A 25,554-nucleotide genomic window follows, 5' to 3' on the forward strand; every position below is an offset into this window, starting at 1 on the left:
TGTGTGCCGGACCGAGACTCGAACTCGGGACCTTTGCCTTTCGCGGGCAAGTGCTCTACCGACTGACCTACCCAAGCACGACTCACGCCCCGTCCTCACAGCTTTAATTCCGCCAGTACCTCGTCTCCTGGTTGAATGGTTTGCACGCAGACACTTGTTGATGGCCCAGCATTCAGTCTACAGAAATCTGTGAAACGGTTGCGTTTCAGTCACGTTGAACGATTCTCTTCAGCCGGAGATTGGATGTTTTACCGGATTCCTGATATTCAAGGTTTCTCGTGACATGGTAGTACGGGAAAATCCCAACTTCATCGCTACCTCGGAGATGCTGTCTCCCATCGCTCGTGCGCCGACTATAACACCACGTTCAAACTCATTTAAATCCTGGTAACCTGCCATTGTAGCAACAATAACCGATCTGAAAACTGCGCCAGACACTTGTCTTATGTAGTCGTTGCCGACCGCAGCTCCGAATTCCACCTGTTTGCATATCTCTGTATTTGAATACGCATGCCTATACCAGTTTCTTTGGCGCTTCAGTGTAGATGATCCAGTGTGTCACCTAAATCAGCTTTTTTTAACTAGCCACATGTGTTGAAATTTCAGAGACTTTCAGAAAGACGCTGCAGAACTGCACATAAATGGAAGAGGTAATTACGGCGGTGCGAAAACACCCTTAAGAACCATAGTATTCAGAACACTTAACTAATCCGCCGGAAGTAGTTAGTTTCGTGATTTTGCTGGTCGGTCCGGTGTGTCAGTTCGTAATCTCATGGATACTCTGTCATCACTGACGACTATACTGAGACAGGACTAATTGAGAAAAACTATTCGTCGCTTGTCTGCCATCCTGTTGCTTGAGTTAACAAGCCGCTTGTAATCAGAATCGCCTCTGTTTTTGCGTCAGAACTATCGAGCGGTCTGCAATACGAGAGGTGCGTTTTAAGTTTTTAGAAACGTTCAATATATGGCCTGTTGCGATGTGACTTTGTCATTGTTTTAAAATTTGTCATTTTGTTCTCTTAAAAGAAAAGTCCAGACATGGGATTTAAATTCAGCGTGAAAGGATATCACTGGTAACACTCGCACATGACATTGCTGGACTTCTTCCTAATGCTCCGCACATCAGGTGGAGAAAGAGCCTTTCAGCTGGCGACATTTTCGAAGTGCAGCTGCAGCATTACTGTTGTTTCGATAATAGAGCTTCACCAATAATGCTCTACTCCTTTTGTCCAAACTCATGTTGACACGTCAACAAGTGCACTGTGACTGGTCAGGTGTGTGACACTATGAATCACGATGACTGATCATGGCGTCTGGTGGCCATAGTTGGAACTGGACGGTGGCGCTGTGATGCATGGAAATCATGCACCCCATACTCTGGAAATTAATGCTACCAAGTTTGGTACGTGTATGGGAATTGGTGTCCATGTTATAACGTGTTAATTAATGAAAGTTTAATTATAACCACTCTGTACATACTAAATCACATACATTAAATTGTTGTTTGCATGGATCTAGCATTTTAATACGATTGTTTACTGTATCGACAAATCTATTGTCGATCGGTATCATTTTTATTGTGCGATGTTTGGTTCGATTACACTGTGCAATTATTTGCAGGAGGATATCGGTCCATTTGTGTGAGCCGCGAAGATTGAATCGCATCCACATTTTGGCTTTCACTCTTCTGTTCAGACGTTCTACGATACTCGCCTTCAGATGGTTGAATGTCAAATAGTGATGTTTTCCATACCGCGTCATCACAATCTTGAAATATCTATTGTAAAACTCGCCTCTGTGATCTGTTTGAAGGCTGACTGGGCTTCGATTCGTCCCTGCCTGCAGCAATCGCTCAAACACATGGGCGACATCCTTCCCTATTTTCGCTTTCATGGGTAATGTCCAGGAAAATTTAGAATAAGTATCAATGACCATTAAAATATATTTGAATCCGTTATTCACTCGTGAATATTCTCTCACGTCGACAAGATCGGCCTGCCACAGGTCGTTCAAACCTTTAATCATAACATATCTTCGAGGGTATGTTTCGCTTGCTGATTTGTGCAGATCTCGAACTACACTCTCCATAGTTATTTGATGATAACTCTCTCCCTAAGCTCAGAAATTATTGAAACAATTTCATTCGAATGAACTGTATTACTAGCGGCAGCTGATGCCATGAGCAGTCGTAGCCGGTCTGTTAGATCATTGGGGTCGTCATAATATACTATACGGCGGACGTCGATTGCTCACTCTTTTATGCTGAGTGTCAAAACCATCCAATATAGGTTTTATAATGGATTTGCATCTCACATTGCTTCGGCGTTTTACATCCTTATACAGATCAATCAAAAGAAATATTTCACAATACGTTTCCTGATCTTTAGGCGAATAGTTTATAGTCTCAATGGAGAGACGTCTACAGACGTTAAAGTAACCTCTGGCGTGCCACAGGGGAGTGTTATGGGACCATTGCTTTTCACAATATATATAAATGACCTAGTAGATAGTGTCGGAAGTTCCATGCGGCTTTTCGCGGATGATGCTGTAGTATACAGAGAAGTTGCAGCATTAGAAAATTGTAGCGAAATGCAGGAAGATCTGCAGCGGATAGGCACTTGGTGCAGGGAGTGGCAACTTACCCTCAACATAGACAAATGTAATGTATTGCGAATACATAGAAAGAAGGATCCTTTATTGTATGATTATATGATAGCGGAACAAACACTGGTAGAAGTTACTTCTGTAAAATATCTGGGAGTATGCGTGCGGAACGATTTGAAGTGGAATGATCATATAAAATTAATTGTTGGTAAGGCGGGTACCAGGTTGAGATTCACTGGGAGAGTCCTTAGAAAATGTAGTCCATCAACAAAGGAGGTGGCTTACAAAACACTCGTTCGACCTATACTTGAGTATTGCTCATCAGTGTGGGATCCGTACCAGATCGGTTTGACGGAGGAGATAGAGAAGATCCAAAGAAGAGCGGCGCGTTTCGTCACAGGGTTATTTGGTAACCGTGATAGCGTTACGGAGATGTTTAACAAACTCAAGTGGCAGACTCTGCAAGAGAGGCGCTCTGCATCGCGGTGTAGCTTGCTCGCCAGGTTTCGAGAGGGTGCGTTTCTGGATGAGGTATCGAATATATTGCTTCCCCCTACTTATACCTCCCGAGGAGATCACGAATGTAAAATTAGAGAGATTAGAGCGCGCACGGAGGCTTTCAGACAGTCGTTCTTCCCGCGAACCATACGCGACTGGAACAGGAAAGGGACGTAATGACAGTGGCACGTAAAGTGCCCTCCGCCACACACCGTTGGGTGGCTTGCGGAGTATAAATGTAGATGTAGATGTAGTTTATAGTTTTCGCGGGTCTTAAGGAAATAAGGTTCAGCATACCGGGTGTTCTTTGAAACCGTCTATAACCGATCTGTATTGTTTTTTCATTTAAAGTTATAGGCTGCGTGCCCAACATGCGCAGTTTTTCATCACTGGCACCAAAAGTTTTGTCTGTCCTAGCGTCGCTATGACGGTTAATAAAATTGGCAAGCCGGCCGCTGGTGGCCGAGCGGTTTTAGGCGCTTCAGTCTGGAACCGCGCGACCGCTACGGTCGCAGGTTCGAATCCTGCCTCTGGCATGGATGTGTGTGATGTCCTTAGGTTAGTTAGGTTTAAGTAGTTCTAAGTTCTAGGGGCTGATGACCTGAGATGTTAAGTCCCATAGTGCTCAGAGCCATTTGAACCATTTTTTGAACCAAAATTGGCAATACCATCATCGTCTTCGATGTGGAATTTCGCAGAGTGTTCATCGAAAAATTGAGTAACTAATTTAAAGGTTTCTCGCAGTGTCTGCCACCGCTTCAAATGCCCCAACCTCATCAATCGTAACTTCTCTCGAACGGCCTTCCGTGCTTCGATGACTTTACTGTGAACTCTGTGTTTGGCTTTACTTTTTCCGGTGGAGGCGATATCACTGGTCTCACAGAATGTCGTGTACATCACACCATCTACAGCCTGCAATATATCCTGTAATAGTCGGTATTTGGGCTGAAACTGTTTTTGAAAATACACATACATCCTCAAAGCGAACTCTATCCGGATGTGTTAGCAGCGACATGAGAACAATTGTCTTGCCACAGTTGGACGGACCTACAATTATTGCACGTATGTTGTCGGGAAGGAGTACTCCGTTCTTCTTCTTCCGGTCTTCTTGCATGCCGTCACAGCTCCAGTCGCTTACAACAAAGTCTCGATGCTTCACCCACCCTGTCATGATACCCACTACGTCAGATACTGGCGTGCAATGGATTTTTATAGAGAATAATGAACACTATGCTCTACCATGATACCGACTATGTCAGGTATTATTGTTTAAGCAGGAAATGATGGTAAATTGTATCATAATCGCGAGTCAGTTGAATTGCCTCTAAATTTTTGGTGCATGCGCTATTTCCATCCAGTAAACGCAAAATTTGTTTCTGGTCCCTTTTTTCTATTTTGTACATTTTATGAAATTTTCTAGCCATCGGACAAACAGTTCTGGCGTTATCCATCCAGTCGATCGTCCAAATGCTGTGTTTTGTGGAGCTCCCCTTTCTAAGGCATCATTCATTCTGCTGCGCTTAAATATTAACATCGGAGGTAAGAATTCCCATGCTGCATTGATTGCACTCACCCATATCGATGTGAGAGCCCTTTCTCCACTTTTAATTGCGATCACTTAGTGTTTGCGTTTTCGGGCAATTACTTAAGACGGTTTGTTATCAGTGGATAACACGCTTTCATCCATGTTATACAAGGGGAAGCGAAATTCGCGCACTCGGGCTTCGCAGCACGACTCGTCACATTGCAACGATAAAAAAATGTCTGTCACAAAATTTCGACCAGCGAGCACATCCAGCAGAAAAAGGACAAAGAGTGGCAATCTGGCAACATTGTAACCACATGTATGGTAACTGTATCTGACAGCGCAACTAGGTTGTGTCGTACAGTTGGTGCAGTTTTGGGTTATCATGTAGGAGGGCGACGGTTCGATCCTGTGTTAAGGCATATGTTTTTTGTTTTGTAAATATAGTCCAGATGATACAGTATCTGGTATCTTAATCATCAACAGCGACTGCAGTGGGTCCTCTAGAAAACATTTGCTCTTACATACTAAAATCGTCGAAATGGAAGATTGGTCAGCTTTGAAAGAAGCCCTTTCCACGTCGTTGGCATGAATTTATTCGCAGCACTTCATCTGCTAGATGCGAAACCGCCGGCCGCATTGGACGAGGGGTTCTAGGCGCTACAGTCTGGAACCGCGCGAACGCTACGGTCGCAGGTTCGAATCCTGCCTCGGGCATGGATGTGTGTGATGCCCTTAGGTCAGTTAGGTTTAAGTAGCTCTAAGTTCTAGGGGACTGATGACCTCAGAAGTTAAGTCCCATAGTGCTCAGAGCCATTTGAACCATTTGATGCGAAACCTGTTTTCTTTGAACCCTCCTGCAATGGTCCCATAGATTAGTAGCAACTATTATTCTTGTCCCGTTCAGGTCCATTACATTTCGTTAGGGCCTTTGTGTTACCAGTAGGACTAGCAACGTGCTTTGGGAATAATGTCCAAACTTGGTTGTTATGTGTATGTGTTATCACTGTGGTCCCACTAATTATGCCTTTCAACACTGAGTCTGGTATCTGCATGCTGTTTAGTATGTATCTCAATACATTATTATTCAAATGATTCAAATGGCTCTGAGCACTATGGGACTCAACATCTGAGGTCATCGGTCTCCTAGGACTTAGAACTACTTAAACCTAACTAATCTAAGGACATCACACACATCCATGCCCGAGACATGATTCGAACATGCAACCGTAGCGGTCGCACGGTTCCAGACTGAAGCGCTTAGAACCGCTCGGCCACCCCGGCCGGCTCATTATTATTATTATTATTATTATTATTATTATTATTATTATTATTATTATTATTATTATTATTATTATTATTCTGTCGATGGGATTGTAGAAACATCATGTCTATTACCGTTAGGGAAACAGTGTAATTCGAAACCAAACATGTCACAATTAGCAGTGTTGAGGTGACTCATGCACAACAATATCTGTCAGAGGGGTAATGCGTGTTAGGTGGAACAGCATGCAGGACTGATGGCGTGTTTATACTGTATGCGCTGTCCACCAGACAGGGACTAGTTGTGAGCAGAGTAATGCATCCGTGACAGACTCCAATGTACACTCATGCTCATAAATTAAGGATAATGCTGATACATGGTGAAACAACGCTCTGGTGGGCGGTGTGCGAGTTGAAATCACCTCGGGGTATGACCATGCGGTGCATTTCACCTGCGGTCGTCGCACGGTGGCGCTGGCAGCAGCCCACATACGCAGAGGAGTGTTGGCGCATGTCAGAGTACGGTGCAGCGAGTAAGTGTGCAGACGTGCTAATCGCGACTGTGTGTTGAAAATGGCTCAAAGAACACATATTGATGACATTATAAGGGGTAGAATTCTAGGGCGACTGGATGCTGGTCAAGTACAGCAGGTCATAGAACGGGCCCTCCGTGTGCCACAAAGTGTGATCTCAAGATTATGGCAACGATTCCAGCAGACAGGAAACGGGTCCAGGCGCTACAGTACAGGACGTCCACAGTGTACAACACCACAAGAAGACCGATATCTCACCATCAGTGCCCACAGACAGCCATGGAGTACTGCTGGTAGCCTTGCTTGGGACCTTACCGCAGCCACTGGAACAGTTGTCTCCAGACACACAGTGTACACAGTCTACAGACGACTGAACGGACATGGTTTATTCGCCCGGAGAGATGCAAGGTGCATTTCACTGACCGCTGGTCACAGGAGAGCCTGTAAAGCCTGGTGTCAAGAACTCAGTACATGGTCATTGGAACAGTTGTCCCAGGTTTATTTATTTATTTATTTATTTATTGATTTATTTATCCTGGCAAGATTAGGGCCATCAGGCCCTCTCTTACATCTAACCAGGCATTCTACTTATTTTACATTCATACGTTTTAGTAGGCATGTTAAACTACATCTAGTACAAAAAGTGAAATAAACAATTAGAAAGGTACACCTGGAAAAATACATACATATAGAGTTTATATTCGTAGATCATAAGTACTGTTATAATTAGACATTATTGAAGAGACAAATTTTAGATAGGAGTGCTGGCAGCAGGGAGTATGAGGGAGACTCATGGTGAAGGGAGGAGAAGAATAGACATGATGAAACATAATTAAGGAAATATAAAGGAAAAGAAGATTGCCTGGCTAATAGAGATAGATGAAGGGGAAGGCATCTCAGGAGCAAGATAGAAGACGTTAGCTTTGCTATTTGACAGATGAGAGGATTGGCCTGGTACATTAATTTTGTGGAGAACTTTATGAGGATGATAGTAGGAAATGCTTCAACGTCTTCTTAAAAGCAGCAGGAGATTGAATTTTGCGCAAGGTAAGGGGGCAGTTTGTTCCAGAGGCGGACAGCGGCAACTGAGAAGGAGTTTGAAAAAGTTTTTGTTTTGTGAGTGGGCACAGTTAGGATACCAAATAAGAGTGACCTCGTGTTTCGATTATGATGGCATGACAGATTTTTAATCTCTGAAGCAAGGTACTGGGGTGCTTGCGCGACGAGGAGTCTGTGAAGTAGACATAGAGTCTGATTTGATCCATTATAAATGGTTTTTGAAAGCCTGCGACTGTAGATACAATAGGTTTGTTTATAAATAAATACTTCTGCTACCAGTCACGATTTTCTTTATTTTACTATTTGCACGACGCGTTTCGAGAAATAATTCCCATTTTCAAGTGCGTTTTTATGATGTGTGTTAAGCCATTTCTTTTGATGTTGTCAGTGTGTGTGAGTCTGCTTCACTTTGTTGACTTTTACTGTAATACATAAGAAACGCGATTTTTAGTTGGGTGTCAATATTTTCTGTGAGGTTAGTGGCTAAAGTTTGAGAACAATTTGTACTTACAATTTTCTAATGGTCCATTTGTGTAGAGAGTCACACACACTTAACATCACACACAACTTGTACATTTTACACATCGAACATATCTGATATAAACAAAACAGTTGCAAAGATCTTCTTATAGGTAGTTCACAGAGATAACATTATAGGTCTTCCACAGATTATGATATGCTTTTTGTACAGAGGTTAATTTATCTTTACAATTTGGCTCATGAATTACTTATACTGATTTTACATTTTTGCTTATTTCTATGTTTTACTATTTTTATTTAAGTATATTATCAAAACATCTGAAGAAATTCACTGATTCATTTTCAAGTTTTTCATTTAATATTTTATCTTCATATTTTCTATAATGTGAATATATCTCCAGTTCTTCAAGCAAATCCATTTTATGTCCTTTATCTAGTCGGTGGAGTACTTTGACATTTTGCTCTATTTTTCCAAATGGGTGTCCTGTATTATGTATGTGTGTTGCTATTGCTGATGTAGCGTGTTTGTTGTGGGTGTATGCTCTAATGTGCTCTGTGTACCTGGTGTTGATATTTCGGCCTGTTTGTCCTATGTAGAACTTGGAGCATTCCTGGCATGTTACCTTGTATATTCCAGAGTCTGAATATGGATCATGATTACACTTTATATTATGTATTAATTTTTGGTGTAGTTTATTGGATGTAGAAAACCCAATTTTTACTCTGTGATTTTTGAAAATATTTGCAATCTTCTGTGATACATTGCCTATGTATGGAATGCTAGATATATATTTGTTTTTCTCTTTTTCTTCTGTGGTGCAGTTTGTACCTGGGTTTCTCTTCATTTTGTCTAAGATTGTGTCAACCATGGAAGCATTGTAACCATTGGCAACTGCAATCTTCTTCACTGTGTTTATTTCTTGTTGCATATTTTCTTGGTTCAATGGTATTTTTGTTGCCCTATGCAGCATTGACCTGTAAGCTGCCTGTTTATGAATATTTGGGTGACATGAGGTTGCAGGGATTGTGGTGTCAGTCATTGTGTTTTTCCTATAAATTTTGAATGTGCATGTGTTGTTGTGTCTTGTAATATTTAGGTCCAGAAAGTTGATATTTTTATTTTGCTCATGTTCCACTGTAAATTTGATTTTCTCATTTAGATTATTGAAATGATTAAGAATGTCTGTGATGTCTTTGGTATCTCCTTTCACTAACAGTAGTGTGTCATCTACATATCTCCTATAAAATTCTATTTTCTTTAGGCAGGGTTCTTGGCTGTCAAATAGTTTTTGTTCTAAGTGATTTAAGTATATGTCAGCTATGGTACCGGATATACATGATCCCATTGCTAGGCCATCTGGTTGCTTATAAATGTTGTCATTAAAGGTAAAGTAGTTGTAACTTAGGGTTAGCTGAAGGAGTTCCATAAATTCTACGATCTCTGTGTATGAAAGTTTCTTGTGTTGCATATGGTTCTTTTGTATTACTGTTAGAGCTTCTTGTATGGGTATGTTTGAATAAAGGTTGGTGATGTCAAGTGATATAAACTGTGCATCTTGGGGGAGCTTTCTGGTTCTTAGTTCTTTGGCTAGAATCATGCTGTTTTTTATGGCATATGTTGTTTCATATGTATAATTTTTCACCAGTATGTTGTTCAGTTTTTGAGACAGTTTGTATGCTGGGCTGTTTATAGAGTTGACCACAGGACGTATCGGGTATCCATTTTTGTGTATTTTTGGTTGTGCTCTTAGGCGTGGTGCTTTTGGATTCATACATGTAAGGTATTTCTTTTCATTTTCTGTCAACAGGAAATGTGTGTTCTTTAATTGTTCCTTAATTTTACTTTGGAATTGTTTGGTTGGGTCTTTTTCAATGTGCTGAATGTTATTAGCAGCAAAAAATTCATTTGTTTTGTCTATGTATTCTTTTTCTTTCATCACAACTAATGTATTACTTTTGTCTGACTTTACAACTATGGATTGGTTGTTTTCCAGTTTATTGTTTATAGATTTTAAAGTTTTTGTATCATTTATTGTATATTTAGATCTAAACTTATCTTTATTCATTTCTTTCTCAAGAAGCTTGCTTACTTTGTGTCCTATTGCTGCTTTTGTATTTGAATTTAATTTTGCAGCATCTGCTGCACTTTTAGTTGCAGCTATAACCTGTTTCAGTGTATGGTTGTTGAGGTTAGGTTCTATGTTGTATTTTAGTCCTTTTTGGAGTAGATCGTTTTCTCTTTGGTTGAACTTTATGTCAGTGTTGTTTACCACTCTACTGTAAAATGTGTGTTTGTTTTTGTCAGTTATCTCAAGGTTGGATCTCTTGTCTTGTTTGGATGTCAAGGTCTGTAGTTTCTTGTTATGTGTGTTGCAAATCGTCAAGTACTCTTTGTCGACTACTTCCTGGATATGCCTGCAAATTCTGTCATAAACTGTAGGTTCCATGTTGTTTGCTGCTTCTATCTGCATGTTGAGTAGCTTTCTGTTTAGTAAGTCCTTTTTCTTATGTAACTGCCTTATTTCGGTTTTCAGCCAGAGTTTTTCTGCTTTATGTTTTATAAGTTTTGCTATGTTGCTGCTAGAACATATTTTCACTTTTATATATTTCGGAATTATGCCTAGTTGTTGACAGTGCTTGTTGAATCTTATGTGTGCGACTGTTTTTAGTACTTTCATTTTGAGGTTTTTGTATTTATATATAGCTTTCATTGCCTGGCTTGGCACTAATAATCTGATTTGATCCATTATAAATGGTTTTTGAAAGCCTGCGACTGTAGATACAATAGGTTTGTTTATAAATAAATACTTCTGCTACCAGTCACGATTTTCTTTATTTTACTATTTGCACGACGCGTTTCGAGAAATAATTCCCATTTTCAAGTGCGTTTTTATGATGTGTGTTAAGCCATTTCTTTTGATGTTGTCAGTGTGTGTGAGTCTGCTTCACTTTGTTGACTTTTACTGTAATACATAAGAAACGCGATTTTTAGTTGGGTGTCAATATTTTCTGTGAGGTTAGTGGCTAAAGTTTGAGAACAATTTGTACTTACAATTTTCTAATGGTCCATTTGTGTAGAGAGTCACACACACTTAACATCACACACAACTTGTACATTTTACACATCGAACATATCTGATATAAACAAAACAGTTGCAAAGATCTTCTTATAGGTAGTTCACAGAGATAACATTATAGGTCTTCCACAGATTATGATATGCTTTTTGTACAGAGGTTAATTTATCTTTACAATTTGGCTCATGAATTACTTATACTGATTTTACATTTTTGCTTATTTCTATGTTTTACTATTTTTATTTAAGTATATTATCAAAACATCTGAAGAAATTCACTGATTCATTTTCAAGTTTTTCATTTAATATTTTATCTTCATATTTTCTATAATGTGAATATATCTCCAGTTCTTCAAGCAAATCCATTTTATGTCCTTTATCTAGTCGGTGGAGTACTTTGACATTTTGCTCTATTTTTCCAAATGGGTGTCCTGTATTATGTATGTGTGTTGCTATTGCTGATGTAGCGTGTTTGTTGTGGGTGTATGCTCTAATGTGCTCTGTGTACCTGGTGTTGATATTTCGGCCTGTTTGTCCTATGTAGAACTTGGAGCATTCCTGGCATGTTACCTTGTATATTCCAGAGTCTGAATATGGATCATGATTACACTTTATATTATGTATTAATTTTTGGTGTAGTTTATTGGATGTAGAAAACCCAATTTTTACTCTGTGATTTTTGAAAATATTTGCAATCTTCTGTGATACATTGCCTATGTATGGAATGCTAGATATATATTTGTTTTTCTCTTTTTCTTCTGTGGTGCAGTTTGTACCTGGGTTTCTCTTCATTTTGTCTAAGATTGTGTCAACCATGGAAGCATTGTAACCATTGGCAACTGCAATCTTCTTCACTGTGTTTATTTCTTGTTGCATATTTTCTTGGTTCAATGGTATTTTTGTTGCCCTATGCAGCATTGACCTGTAAGCTGCCTGTTTATGAATATTTGGGTGACATGAGGTTGCAGGGATTGTGGTGTCAGTCATTGTGTTTTTCCTATAAATTTTGAATGTGCATGTGTTGTTGTGTCTTGTAATATTTAGGTCCAGAAAGTTGATATTTTTATTTTGCTCATGTTCCACTGTAAATTTGATTTTCTCATTTAGATTATTGAAATGATTAAGAATGTCTGTGATGTCTTTGGTATCTCCTTTCACTAACAGTAGTGTGTCATCTACATATCTCCTATAAAATTCTATTTTCTTTAGGCAGGGTTCTTGGCTGTCAAATAGTTTTTGTTCTAAGTGATTTAAGTATATGTCAGCTATGGTACCGGATATACATGATCCCATTGCTAGGCCATCTGGTTGCTTATAAATGTTGTCATTAAAGGTAAAGTAGTTGTAACTTAGGGTTAGCTGAAGGAGTTCCATAAATTCTACGATCTCTGTGTATGAAAGTTTCTTGTGTTGCATAAGGTTCTTTTGTATTACTGTTAGAGCTTCTTGTATGGGTATGTTTGAATAAAGGTTGGTGATGTCAAGTGATATAAACTGTGCATCTTGGGGGAGCTTTCTGGTTCTTAGTTCTTTGGCTAGAATCATGCTGTTTTTTATGGCATATGTTGTTTCATATGTATAATTTTTCACCAGTATGTTGTTCAGTTTTTGAGACAGTTTGTATGCTGGGCTGTTTATAGAGTTGACCACAGGACGTATCGGGTATCCATTTTTGTGTATTTTTGGTTGTGCTCTTAGGCGTGGTGCTTTTGGATTCATACATGTAAGGTATTTCTTTTCATTTTCTGTCAACAGGAAATGTGTGTTCTTTAATTGTTCCTTAATTTTACTTTGGAATTGTTTGGTTGGGTCTTTTTCAATGTGCTGAATGTTATTAGCAGCAAAAAATTCATTTGTTTTGTCTATGTATTCTTTTTCTTTCATCACAACTAATGTATTACTTTTGTCTGACTTTACAACTATGGATTGGTTGTTTTCCAGTTTATTGTTTATAGATTTTAAAGTTTTTGTATCATTTATTGTATATTTAGATCTAAACTTATCTTTATTCATTTCTTTCTCAAGAAGCTTGCTTACTTTGTGTCCTATTGCTGCTTTTGTATTTGAATTTAATTTTGCAGCATCTGCTGCACTTTTAGTTGCAGCTATAACCTGTTTCAGTGTATGGTTGTTGAGGTTAGGTTCTATGTTGTATTTTAGTCCTTTTTGGAGTAGATCGTTTTCTCTTTGGTTGAACTTTATGTCAGTGTTGTTTACCACTCTACTGTAAAATGTGTGTTTGTTTTTGTCAGTTATCTCAAGGTTGGATCTCTTGTCTTGTTTGGATGTCAAGGTCTGTAGTTTCTTGTTATGTGTGTTGCAAATCGTCAAGTACTCTTTGTCGACTACTTCCTGGATATGCCTGCAAATTCTGTCATAAACTGTAGGTTCCATGTTGTTTGCTGCTTCTATCTGCATGTTGAGTAGCTTTCTGTTTAGTAAGTCCTTTTTCTTATGTAACTGCCTTATTTCGGTTTTCAGCCAGAGTTTTTCTGCTTTATGTTTTATAAGTTTTGCTATGTTGCTGCTAGAACATATTTTCACTTTTATATATTTCGGAATTATGCCTAGTTGTTGACAGTGCTTGTTGAATCTTATGTGTGCGACTGTTTTTAGTACTTTCATTTTGAGGTTTTTGTATTTATATATAGCTTTCATTGCCTGGCTTGGCACTAATAATCTGATTTGATCCATTATAAATGGTTTTTGAAAGCCTGCGACTGTAGATACAATAGGTTTGTTTATGAATAAATACTTCTGCTACCAGTCACGATTTTCTTTATTTTACTATTTGCACGACGCGTTTCGAGAAATAATTCCCATTTTCAAGTGCGTTTTTATGATGTGTGTTAAGCCATTTCTTTTGATGTTGTCAGTGTGTGTGAGTCTGCTTCACTTTGTTGACTTTTACTGTAATACATAAGAAACGCGATTTTTAGTTGGGTGTCAATATTTTCTGTGAGGTTTTGTTTACACAAATGGACCATTAGAAAATTGTAAGTACAAATTGTTCTCAAACTTTAGCCACTAACCTCACAGAAAATATTGACACCCAACTAAAAATCGCGTTTCTTATGTATTACAGTAAAAGTCAACAAAGTGAAGCAGACTCACACACACTGACAACATCAAAAGAAATGGCTTAACACACATCATAAAAACGCACTTGAAAATGGGAATTATTTCTCGAAACGCGTCGTGCAAATAGTAAAATAAAGAAAATCGTGACTGGTAGCAGAAGTATTTATTTATAAACAAACCTATTGTATCTACAGTCGCAGGCTTTCAAAAACCATTTATAATGGATCAAATCAGATTATTAGTGCCAAGCCAGGCAATGAAAGCTATATATAAATACAAAAACCTCAAAATGAAAGTACTAAAAACAGTCGCACACATAAGATTCAACAAGCACTGTCAACAACTAGGCATAATTCCGAAATATATAAAAGTGAAAATATGTTCTAGCAGCAACATAGCAAAACTTATAAAACATAAAGCAGAAAAACTCTGGCTGAAAACCGAAATAAGGCAGTTACATAAGAAAAAGGACTTACTAAACAGAAAGCTACTCAACATGCAGATAGAAGCAGCAAACAACATGGAACCTACAGTTTATGACAGAATTTGCAGGCATATCCAGGAAGTAGTCGACAAAGAGTACTTGACGATTTGCAACACACATAACAAGAAACTACAGACCTTGACATCCAAACAAGACAAGAGATCCAACCTTGAGATAACTGACAAAAACAAACACACATTTTACAGTAGAGTGGTAAACAACACTGACATAAAGTTCAACCAAAGAGAAAACGATCTACTCCAAAAAGGACTAAAATACAACATAGAACCTAACCTCAACAACCATACACTGAAACAGGTTATAGCTGCAACTAAAAGTGCAGCAGATGCTGCAAAATTAAATTCAAATACAAAAGCAGCAATAGGACACAAAGTAAGCAAGCTTCTTGAGAAAGAAATGAATAAAGATAAGTTTAGATCTAAATATACAATAAATGATACAAAAACTTTAAAATCTATAAACAATAAACTGGAAAACAACCAATCCATAGTTGTAAAGTCAGACAAAAGTAATACATTAGTTGTGATGAAAGAAAAAGAATACATAGACAAAACAAATGAATTTTTTGCTGCTAATAACATTCAGCACATTGAAAAAGACCCAACCAAACAATTCCAAAGTAAAATTAAGGAACAATTAAAGAACACACATTTCCTGTTGACAGAAAATGAAAAGAAATACCTTACATGTATGAATCCAAAAGCACCACGCCTAAGAGCACAACCAAAAATACACAAAAATGGATACCCGATACGTCCTGTGGTCAACTCTATAAACAGCCCAGCATACAAACTGTCTCAAAAACTGAACAACATACTGGTGAAAAATTATACATATGAAACAACATATGCCATAAAAAACAGCATGATTCTAGCCAAAGAACTAAGAACCAGAAAGCTCCCCCAAGATGCACAGTTTATATCACTTGACATCACCAACCTTTATTCAAACATACCCATACAAGAAGCTCTAACAGTAATACAAAAGAACCTTATGCAACACAAGAAACTTTCATACACAGAGATCGTAGAATTTATGGAACTCCTTCAGCTAACCCTAAGTTACAACTACTTTACCTTTAATGACAACATTTATAAGCAACCAGATGGCCTAGCAATGGGATCATGTATATCCGGTACCATAGCTGACATATACTTAAATCACTTAGAACAAAAACTATTTGACAGCCAAGAACCCTGCCTAAAGAAAATAGAATTTTATAGGAGATATGTAGATGACACACTACTGTTAGTGAAAGGAGATACCAAAGACATCACAGACATTCTTAATCATTTCAATAATCTAAATGAGAAAATCAAATTTACAGTGGAACATGAGCAAAATAAAAATATCAACTTTCTGGACCTAAATATTACAAGACACAACAACACATGCACATTCAAAATTTATAGGAAAAACACAATGACTGACACCACAATCCCTGCAACCTCATGTCACCCAAATATTCATAAACAGGCAGCTTACAGGTCAATGCTGCATAGGGCAACAAAAATACCATTGAACCAAGAAAATATGCAACAAGAAATAAACACAGTGAAGAAGATTGCAGTTGCCAATGGTTACAATGCTTCCATGGTTGACACAATCTTAGACAAAATGAAGAGAAACCCAGGTACAAACTGCACCACAGAAGAAAAAGAGAAAAACAAATATATATCTAGCATTCCATACATAGGCAATGTATCACAGAAGATTGCAAATATTTTCAAAAATCACAGAGTAAAAATTGGGTTTTCTACATCCAATAAACTACACCAAAAATTAATACATAATATAAAGTGTAATCATGATCCATATTCAGACTCTGGAATATACAAGGTAACATGCCAGGAATGCTCCAAGTTCTACATAGGACAAACAGGCCGAAATATCAACACCAGGTACACAGAGCACATTAGAGCATACACCCACAACAAACACGCTACATCAGCAATAGCAACACACATACATAATACAGGACACCCATTTGGAAAAATAGAGCAAAATGTCAAAGTACTCCACCGACTAGATAAAGGACATAAAATGGATTTGCTTGAAGAACTGGAGATATATTCACATTATAGAAAATATGAAGATAAAATATTAAATGAAAAACTTGAAAATGAATCAGTGAATTTCTTCAGATGTTTTGATAATATACTTAAATAAAAATAGTAAAACATAGAAATAAGCAAAAATGTAAAATCAGTATAAGTAATTCATGAGCCAAATTGTAAAGATAAATTAACCTCTGTACAAAAAGCATATCATAATCTGTGGAAGACCTATAATGTTATCTCTGTGAACTACCTATAAGAAGATCTTTGCAACTGTTTTGTTTATATCAGATATGTTCGATGTGTAAAATGTACAAGTTGTGTGTGATGTTAAGTGTGTGTGACTCTCTACACAAATGGACCATTAGAAAATTGTAAGTACAAATTGTTCTCAAACTTTAGCCACTAACCTCACAGAAAATATTGACACCCAACTAAAAATCGCGTTTCTTATGTATTACAGTAAAAGTCAACAAAGTGAAGCAGACTCACACACACTGACAACATCAAAAGAAATGGCTTAACACACATCATAAAAACGCACTTGAAAATGGGAATTATTTCTCGAAACGCGTCGTGCAAATAGTAAAATAAAGAAAATCGTGACTGGTAGCAGAAGTATTTATTTATAAACAAACCTATTGTATCTACAGTCGCAGGCTTTCAAAAACCATTTATAATGGATCAAATCAGATTATTAGTGCCAAGCCAGGCAATGAAAGCTATATATAAATACAAAAACCTCAAAATGAAAGTACTAAAAACAGTCGCACACATAAGATTCAACAAGCACTGTCAACAACTAGGCATAATTCCGAAATATATAAAAGTGAAAATATGTTCTAGCAGCAACATAGCAAAACTTATAAAACATAAAGCAGAAAAACTCTGGCTGAAAACCGAAATAAGGCAGTTACATAAGAAAAAGGACTTACTAAACAGAAAGCTACTCAACATGCAGATAGAAGCAGCAAACAACATGGAACCTACAGTTTATGACAGAATTTGCAGGCATATCCAGGAAGTAGTCGACAAAGAGTACTTGACGATTTGCAACACACATAACAAGAAACTACAGACCTTGACATCCAAACAAGACAAGAGATCCAACCTTGAGATAACTGACAAAAACAAACACACATTTTACAGTAGAGTGGTAAACAACACTGACATAAAGTTCAACCAAAGAGAAAACGATCTACTCCAAAAAGGACTAAAATACAACATAGAACCTAACCTCAACAACCATACACTGAAACAGGTTATAGCTGCAACTAAAAGTGCAGCAGATGCTGCAAAATTAAATTCAAATACAAAAGCAGCAATAGGACACAAAGTAAGCAAGCTTCTTGAGAAAGAAATGAATAAAGATAAGTTTAGATCTAAATATACAATAAATGATACAAAAACTTTAAAATCTATAAACAATAAACTGGAAAACAACCAATCCATAGTTGTAAAGTCAGACAAAAGTAATACATTAGTTGTGATGAAAGAAAAAGAATACATAGACAAAACAAATGAATTTTTTGCTGCTAATAACATTCAGCACATTGAAAAAGACCCAACCAAACAATTCCAAAGTAAAATTAAGGAACAATTAAAGAACACACATTTCCTGTTGACAGAAAATGAAAAGAAATACCTTACATGTATGAATCCAAAAGCACCACGCCTAAGAGCACAACCAAAAATACACAAAAATGGATACCCGATACGTCCTGTGGTCAACTCTATAAACAGCCCAGCATACAAACTGTCTCAAAAACTGAACAACATACTGGTGAAAAATTATACATATGAAACAACATATGCCATAAAAAACAGCATGATTCTAGCCAAAGAACTAAGAACCAGAAAGCTCCCCCAAGATGCACAGTTTATATCACTTGACATCACCAACCTTTATTCAAACATACCCATACAAGAAGCTCTAACAGTAATACAAAAGAACCTTATACAACACAAGAAACTTTCATACACAGAGATCGTAGAATTTATGGAACTCCTTCAGCTAACCCTAAGTTACAACTACTTTACCTTTAATGACAACATTTATAAGCAACCAGATGGCCTAGCAATGGGATCATGTATATCCGGTACCATAGCTGACATATACTTAAATCACTTAGAACAAAAACTATTTGACAGCCAAGAACCCTGCCTAAAGAAAATAGAATTTTATAGGAGATATGTAGATGACACACTACTGTTAGTGAAAGGAGATACCAAAGACATCACAGACATTCTTAATCATTTCAATAATCTAAATGAGAAAATCAAATTTACAGTGGAACATGAGCAAAATAAAAATATCAACTTTCTGGACCTAAATATTACAAGACACAACAACACATGCACATTCAAAATTTATAGGAAAAACACAATGACTGACACCACAATCCCTGCAACCTCATGTCACCCAAATATTCATAAACAGGCAGCTTACAGGTCAATGCTGCATAGGGCAACAAAAATACCATTGAACCAAGAAAATATGCAACAAGAAATAAACACAGTGAAGAAGATTGCAGTTGCCAATGGTTACAATGCTTCCATGGTTGACACAATCTTAGACAAAATGAAGAGAAACCCAGGTACAAACTGCACCACAGAAGAAAAAGAGAAAAACAAATATATATCTAGCATTCCATACATAGGCAATGTATCACAGAAGATTGCAAATATTTTCAAAAATCACAGAGTAAAAATTGGGTTTTCTACATCCAATAAACTACACCAAAAATTAATACATAATATAAAGTGTAATCATGATCCATATTCAGACTCTGGAATATACAAGGTAACATGCCAGGAATGCTCCAAGTTCTACATAGGACAAACAGGCCGAAATATCAACACCAGGTACACAGAGCACATTAGAGCATACACCCACAACAAACACGCTACATCAGCAATAGCAACACACATACATAATACAGGACACCCATTTGGAAAAATAGAGCAAAATGTCAAAGTACTCCACCGACTAGATAAAGGACATAAAATGGATTTGCTTGAAGAACTGGAGATATATTCACATTATAGAAAATATGAAGATAAAATATTAAATGAAAAACTTGAAAATGAATCAGTGAATTTCTTCAGATGTTTTGATAATATACTTAAATAAAAATAGTAAAACATAGAAATAAGCAAAAATGTAAAATCAGTATAAGTAATTCATGAGCCAAATTGTAAAGATAAATTAACCTCTGTACAAAAAGCATATCATAATCTGTGGAAGACCTATAATATTATCTCTGTGAACTACCTATAAGAAGATCTTTGCAACTGTTTTGTTTATATCAGATATGTTCGATGTGTAAAATGTACAAGTTGTGTGTGATGTTAAGTGTGTGTGACTCTCTACACAAATGGACCATTAGAAAATTGTAAGTACAAATTGTTCTCAAACTTTAGCCACTAACCTCACAGAAAATATTGACACCCAACTAAAAATCGCGTTTCTTATGTATTACAGTAAAAGTCAACAAAGTGAAGCAGACTCACACACACTGACAACATCAAAAGAAATGGCTTAACACACATCATAAAAACGCACTTGAAAATGGGAATTATTTCTCGAAACGCGTCGTGCAAATAGTAAAATAAAGAAAATCGTGACTGGTAGCAGAAGTATTTATTTATAAACAAACCTATTGTAGACATAGAGTGTGGTAGTCACGCAATTTGTCCGGCCGCAACCACTTTAGCTCGGCGTATGAAGCACTAACATGATCATATCGGCGAATCTTGCAGGTGTAACGCACACAGGCATTCATGGTTAGCTTTAGCCGTCTTTTGTTTTCACTACTCGTGCCTTGTTGAATCACATCACAATAGTGGAGGTTCGGTAGAACGAGTGCTTGCACGAGCTGGCGTTTCAAGTCCTGTGGAAATATGTTCCGAAACTTTTTGAGAGCATAGAGACAAGCAGACGTCTTTCGGCACACTGCGACTGTATTCTCCGCCCAGTTGAGATGCTCATCCAAAGTTACACCCAAGTTCTTCACTGTTTTCTGATATGGTATTGGAGTACCGTCGAGTAGAATAGGAGGTAGCCGTTCGCGGAAATCTGAACTTATTAATTTCTGATGGGCTATTAAGATTACTTGCGTCTTTTTTGCATTTAGTTTAAGCCCCAGGCTTTTCGCCCATGTCACTACCGAAGACAGATCATCATTCATCTGAGCGATTGCAGTGTTTACGTCTTCAGGTCTGACGCTTAGGTAGAGCTTGAGGTCGTCGGCATAGAAATGATATTTACAGGAGGACAGAACCGACGAAATATCGTTGACATATAAATAAAACAAAAGTGGTCCTAAGACTGATCCTTGTGGCACTCCCGAGGAAACATGTTTCCAGGAAGATTTTTCATTTACGCAGACAAAACATTACTGTCTGTCTTTTAAGTAGCTTTCAAACCATCTCATTGCACTATCAGAGAAATTAAGCTGTTGCATTTTTCTGAGCAATATGTCAAAGTTAACAGTGTCAAAAGCTTTGATGAAGTCCAGTAGCGTCAATATTGTTGCCTTTCGATTGTCGATGGCACATTTCAGGTCATCTGTTACTTTAATTAGAGCAGTGTTTGTGCTGTGATGTTTACGGAAACCGGATTGAAATTTGTCATATAGGCTGAATTCATGCAAGTGTTCAGTGATTTGGTCATAAACAATATATTCGAGTGCTTTGGAAACAGCAGGCAGTATGCTAATTGGTCGGTAATCACTAGGCAGTTGCGGGTTTTCGATCTTAGGGATGGGTCGAATTATGCTTCTTTTCCATGCAGTGGGGTATATTCCGTTCACGAGGGAAAAATTAAATATGTCAGTTAAGACAGGTACTAAGATATCGGCAACATTCTTAATCATGGTTATACCGATACTGTCGTTGCCTATTGCATCAGAAGAGATTCTCATTATTGCTTTTCTTGCCGTATTTGTTGTTACATGTTTTAGATGGAAGCTATCGTTGTTAGTTATCCTGTTTGGGGATTCTTGTGGACGGTAATTATCAGCCGTGCTGGTATTCAGAGGTGCAGAGAAGAATTCATTTAATTCGTTAGCTGACACATGAAAAGTAGTTTCCGATTTTGCCTTTCCGACCCCCAAGCTACGGAGATTCTTCCATAGAGTCGTGGGCGTCAGATCGCTGCATACAAGGGAGCGAGCGTGCCTGATTTTAGCATTGCGAATGCATTGTTTCACTCTGTTCCGTAGCTTTCTGTATTCTTCGAAACGCTCGGGTTTCGGATCTGCCTTGAAACGCCTGTGGGCAGCATCCCTATTAGTCATCATTTGACGTAATTCAGTTGTCAGCCATGGAGCAGGAGATTTTCTTACACGGATTGTGCGCACAGGTGCATGTTTGTCATAGAGGCAGTGAGTTTATCACCAAGTTAATTAATTTTGCCGTCGATTGTAGGTTCTCTGATTATTTGATGCCATGAGATTTCTGAGCAATCGGCTGTTAGAGCGTCAAGGTCAATACGTTTCATGTTCCTACAAGTTATGTAACGCGATTTGATCCTTGGGGGCTGCACAGAGTAGGCCAGGAATATTACATCATGTGCTGAGAGGCCAGGGGCCGATGTTTGACCAACATCTCTTACTTTGTCAGTCTGTTTCGTTGCGATTACGTCTATAAGAGTATGACTGTGCGCTGTATGGTGTGTAGGTTGTAATGGAAGAATGTTCATGCTATTGCAACTAAACAATCTTCTTAGGTTTATTGCGGAGGGAGTGTCTCTTAGCAGGTCTACGTTCAAGTCACCCATTACGATGACATGTTCGTATTGACACTGGAGTGAATGTAATTTCGACTGGAAGGAACTCATTGAGTTTATTTTTGGCGTCTTGTACACGACGCCAGTCAAGAATTTCCGACTTTGTATATTTATTTCAATGAACATGAATTCAGCCTCTTTTTCTTCAGCAGGATTTGACGTACATAAGACTTTCGCTTTGAGATCTGTTCGTATATACGCGCCGACCCCGCCACCTCGCTTTTTTGATCTGTCTGCCCTAAGAAATGTGTACCCTGGGAGATGAATAGATGCAGTGGATATGTGTGGTTTCAACCACGTTTCGGATAAGAGGATTACGTGGTAGTTTAGTTGGTTGAAGAGGAGGCTAAGTTCTTCGTAATGTGCAGGTAAAGACTGGATGTTGCAGTGAGCTGCTAAAAGCTCTGACGCGTTCCGCTGAGCAGCCTGGAGTAGGGTAGCAGACTGGTTTTTCCCTTTGTTAGGCACTACCTGCCGCGAGGGGCACTGGCCGGTGCTTCCGCCAAGTGACATAACACAGGGGTGTCCGAGATTTTGCGTGCCCTGTTTGTGACTCCGCAAGTGCCGAAAGAAAGGCGACTGCAAGAGATTTCCTGAGGTTGCGCGAGTATAGAAAATGGATTAGTGGTATTCGGTGCAAGGAGAATATGACCAATAATAGTGACGGCTGTGTGTCACTGTGTATCCTATGTCGTAAGAGGAGAAATGTAATTAGCGTATTTGAAACAGGTTAGGGTGGAAATAAGGGAAAGGAGAGTTATTTAAGAGGCTGATGCTGCCAGCAGAGAGAAGTAAGCTTAATAATTAATAGATTATCGTAGGAAGCTTGAATTAAAATGAAATTTACTAAAGTGATACTGGTAGTGTTTATCGTAGGAAGCTATAATTAGATTGAAATTTGCTAAAGTGATACTGATGGTGATTTTTGTTATGAACAATTTAAACCGAAGGGATGGGTGATTAATGAACTAAAGGAGAGACTAATAATTGCAATAGAACTATTACAGAATGGAAGAGAATAAACTGAGAAAATGAAAAAAGTATTAGCAGTAACTAAAATTAAGTAATGGTTAGAGCTACAGACACAAAAAATAGTGAAAAGTTAATACAGTTACAAAAACAATTAGTTGAAGGTACAAATATGGGTATAATTGAAAAGTTAATACAGTTACAAGACTATATCTGAGTATAGGGCTTGTTACAATTTGCAAATGGTGGTAAGTTTGCGCTTTTGGCTCGAGTAGCTTCACTTAATACTATTCAGTTCTCTCATGTTTGTGACTGTCTTCTTTCCAGCTGCTGTCTTAATGATTACTCTGCCATCCTGAGTCCACACATTCTGAAGACCGAATATGGCACTGTTTAAAATCTTTAGCCGTTCGTGTGTCAGATCTTCCCTTATTGTAAGCCCTGTCCTTGCTAACTTCTTCTTCTGGGTAAAGATCTCTGCCCTTTTCCGGTACGAGAGAAATTTAATTATTATTGGACGAGGTTTGGTAGCACCTGGTAGTTTTCGTCCCACCCGATGGCTCCTGTCAATGTCTGCCTTGGTCACTTCAACACCTAATTTTTCACGCGCAACCTCTATAAGCAGGTTGTCTGTGTCTTCTTCCTTATTTTCTGCTACTCCAAACAGTCGTAGACTATTTCGCCTTTGGTACTGTTCTAGCTCGTCTGTTGCGGCAGATAGTTTCACCTCTAACTCTCGTGTCTTTTTCTCGTATTCAGACACCGACTTTTTTAGTGCTGTAATTTCGGCAGTATTGGCCTCAACAGTTTCACGCATTTTGGCCAATACTGCTGCCGTTACAGTATCTGATATAGTGCCTGCTATCAGATCGAGATTGTTTTTATCGCGAAGCGCAGCGTTTACCTCAGAGCGGACCAGCTCCGCTATACCGGGAGCCGCGGCCGCACCTTCCGCCAAGAGCAGACCCGCCGCACCTGCGGCTTCCCCGCTGCTGGACGCGCTGCTGTTCACTCTTCTGTTTACCATTTTCTCGAAGATATTGGCGGAGCACAGAAAAAAATAGCACCACTGCACAGAACACTGTTGTTTACACGATTTCCACTTGTACTAGACAGCACCACCTGCGAGAACACCTTCGAAATCAACTAAATTTCGCGAGCCGAACTTAACACGTGTTACACTGCAGCCGCCATTTGAACACTTATCTTCACAGACGAGTCCAGCTATAGTCTGAACAGTGATTCTCGCCGGGTTTTCATCTGGAGTGAACCAGGAACCAGATACCAACCCCTTAATGTCCTTGAAAGGGACCTGTATGGAGGTCGTGGTTTGACGGTGTGGAGTGGGGTTATGATTGGTGCACGTACACCCCTGCATGTCTTTGACAGAGGAACTGTAACAGGCCAGGTGTATCGGCACGTCATTTTGCATCAGTATGTCCGCCTTTTCAGGGATTCAGCGGGTCCCACCTTCCTCCTGATGGATGATAACGCACGGCCCCACTGAGCTGCCATCGTGGTGGAGTACCTTGAAACAGAAGATATCAGGCGAATGGAGTGGCCTGCTTGTTCTGCCGACCTAAACCCCATCGAGCACGTCTGGGATGCTTTCGGTCAATGTATCGCTGCGCATCTTCAGACCACTACGACACTTCAGGAGCTCCGACAGGCACTGGTGCAAGAATGGGAGGCTATACCCCAGCAGCTACTCGACCACCTGATCCAGAGTATTCCAACCCGTTGTGAGGCCTGTGTACATGTGCATGATGATCATATCCCATACTGATGTCGGGGTACATGCACACGAAACAATACCGTTTTGTAGCACATGTGTTTCGGGACGGTTTTCTCAACTTATCACCAATACTGTGGACTTACAGATCTGTGTCGTGTGTGTTCCCTAAGTGCCTAAGCTATTAGCGCCAGTTTTGTGTAGTGCCAAGTTGTTTGGCACCACATTCTGCAATTATCGTTAATTTATGAGCATGAGTGTACATGCATACACATGTCGAATTTTCTCATTGTAAACCTCGTAACCACTGTAGCAGACATATGGCATACATAAACAATAAATATGTGGATGTGTTTCTGGTCCTTAGTGCATCTGATAAC

At 38.6% G+C, this 25,554-nt stretch overlaps 1 protein-coding gene across 2 annotated transcripts in view; it reads right to left on the reverse strand.

The window, feature by feature from the left end:
- Nucleotides 1-11,102, reverse strand: part of LOC126470232 (histone-lysine N-methyltransferase SMYD3) — a 234,589-nt gene extending 223,487 nt beyond the window's left edge. Inside the window, exon 1 of one of the 2 annotated variants that reach the window (XM_050097926.1) lies at nt 11,018-11,102. In XM_050097926.1, coding sequence (XP_049953883.1) covers nt 11,018-11,091 — 74 coding nt within the window. In that variant the 5' untranslated portion in view covers nt 11,092-11,102. Of the gene's footprint in view, nt 1-7,996; nt 8,077-11,017 lie in introns of those variants that run through there. The other variant, XM_050097927.1, reaches the window with a different exon arrangement.
- Nucleotides 11,103-25,554: the final 14,452 nt, after the last annotated feature.

This window comes from Schistocerca serialis, chromosome 3 (genome assembly GCF_023864345.2).
Source record: "Schistocerca serialis cubense isolate TAMUIC-IGC-003099 chromosome 3, iqSchSeri2.2, whole genome shotgun sequence".
In the NCBI taxonomy this organism is placed as follows: Eukaryota; Metazoa; Arthropoda; class Insecta; order Orthoptera; family Acrididae; genus Schistocerca; species Schistocerca serialis.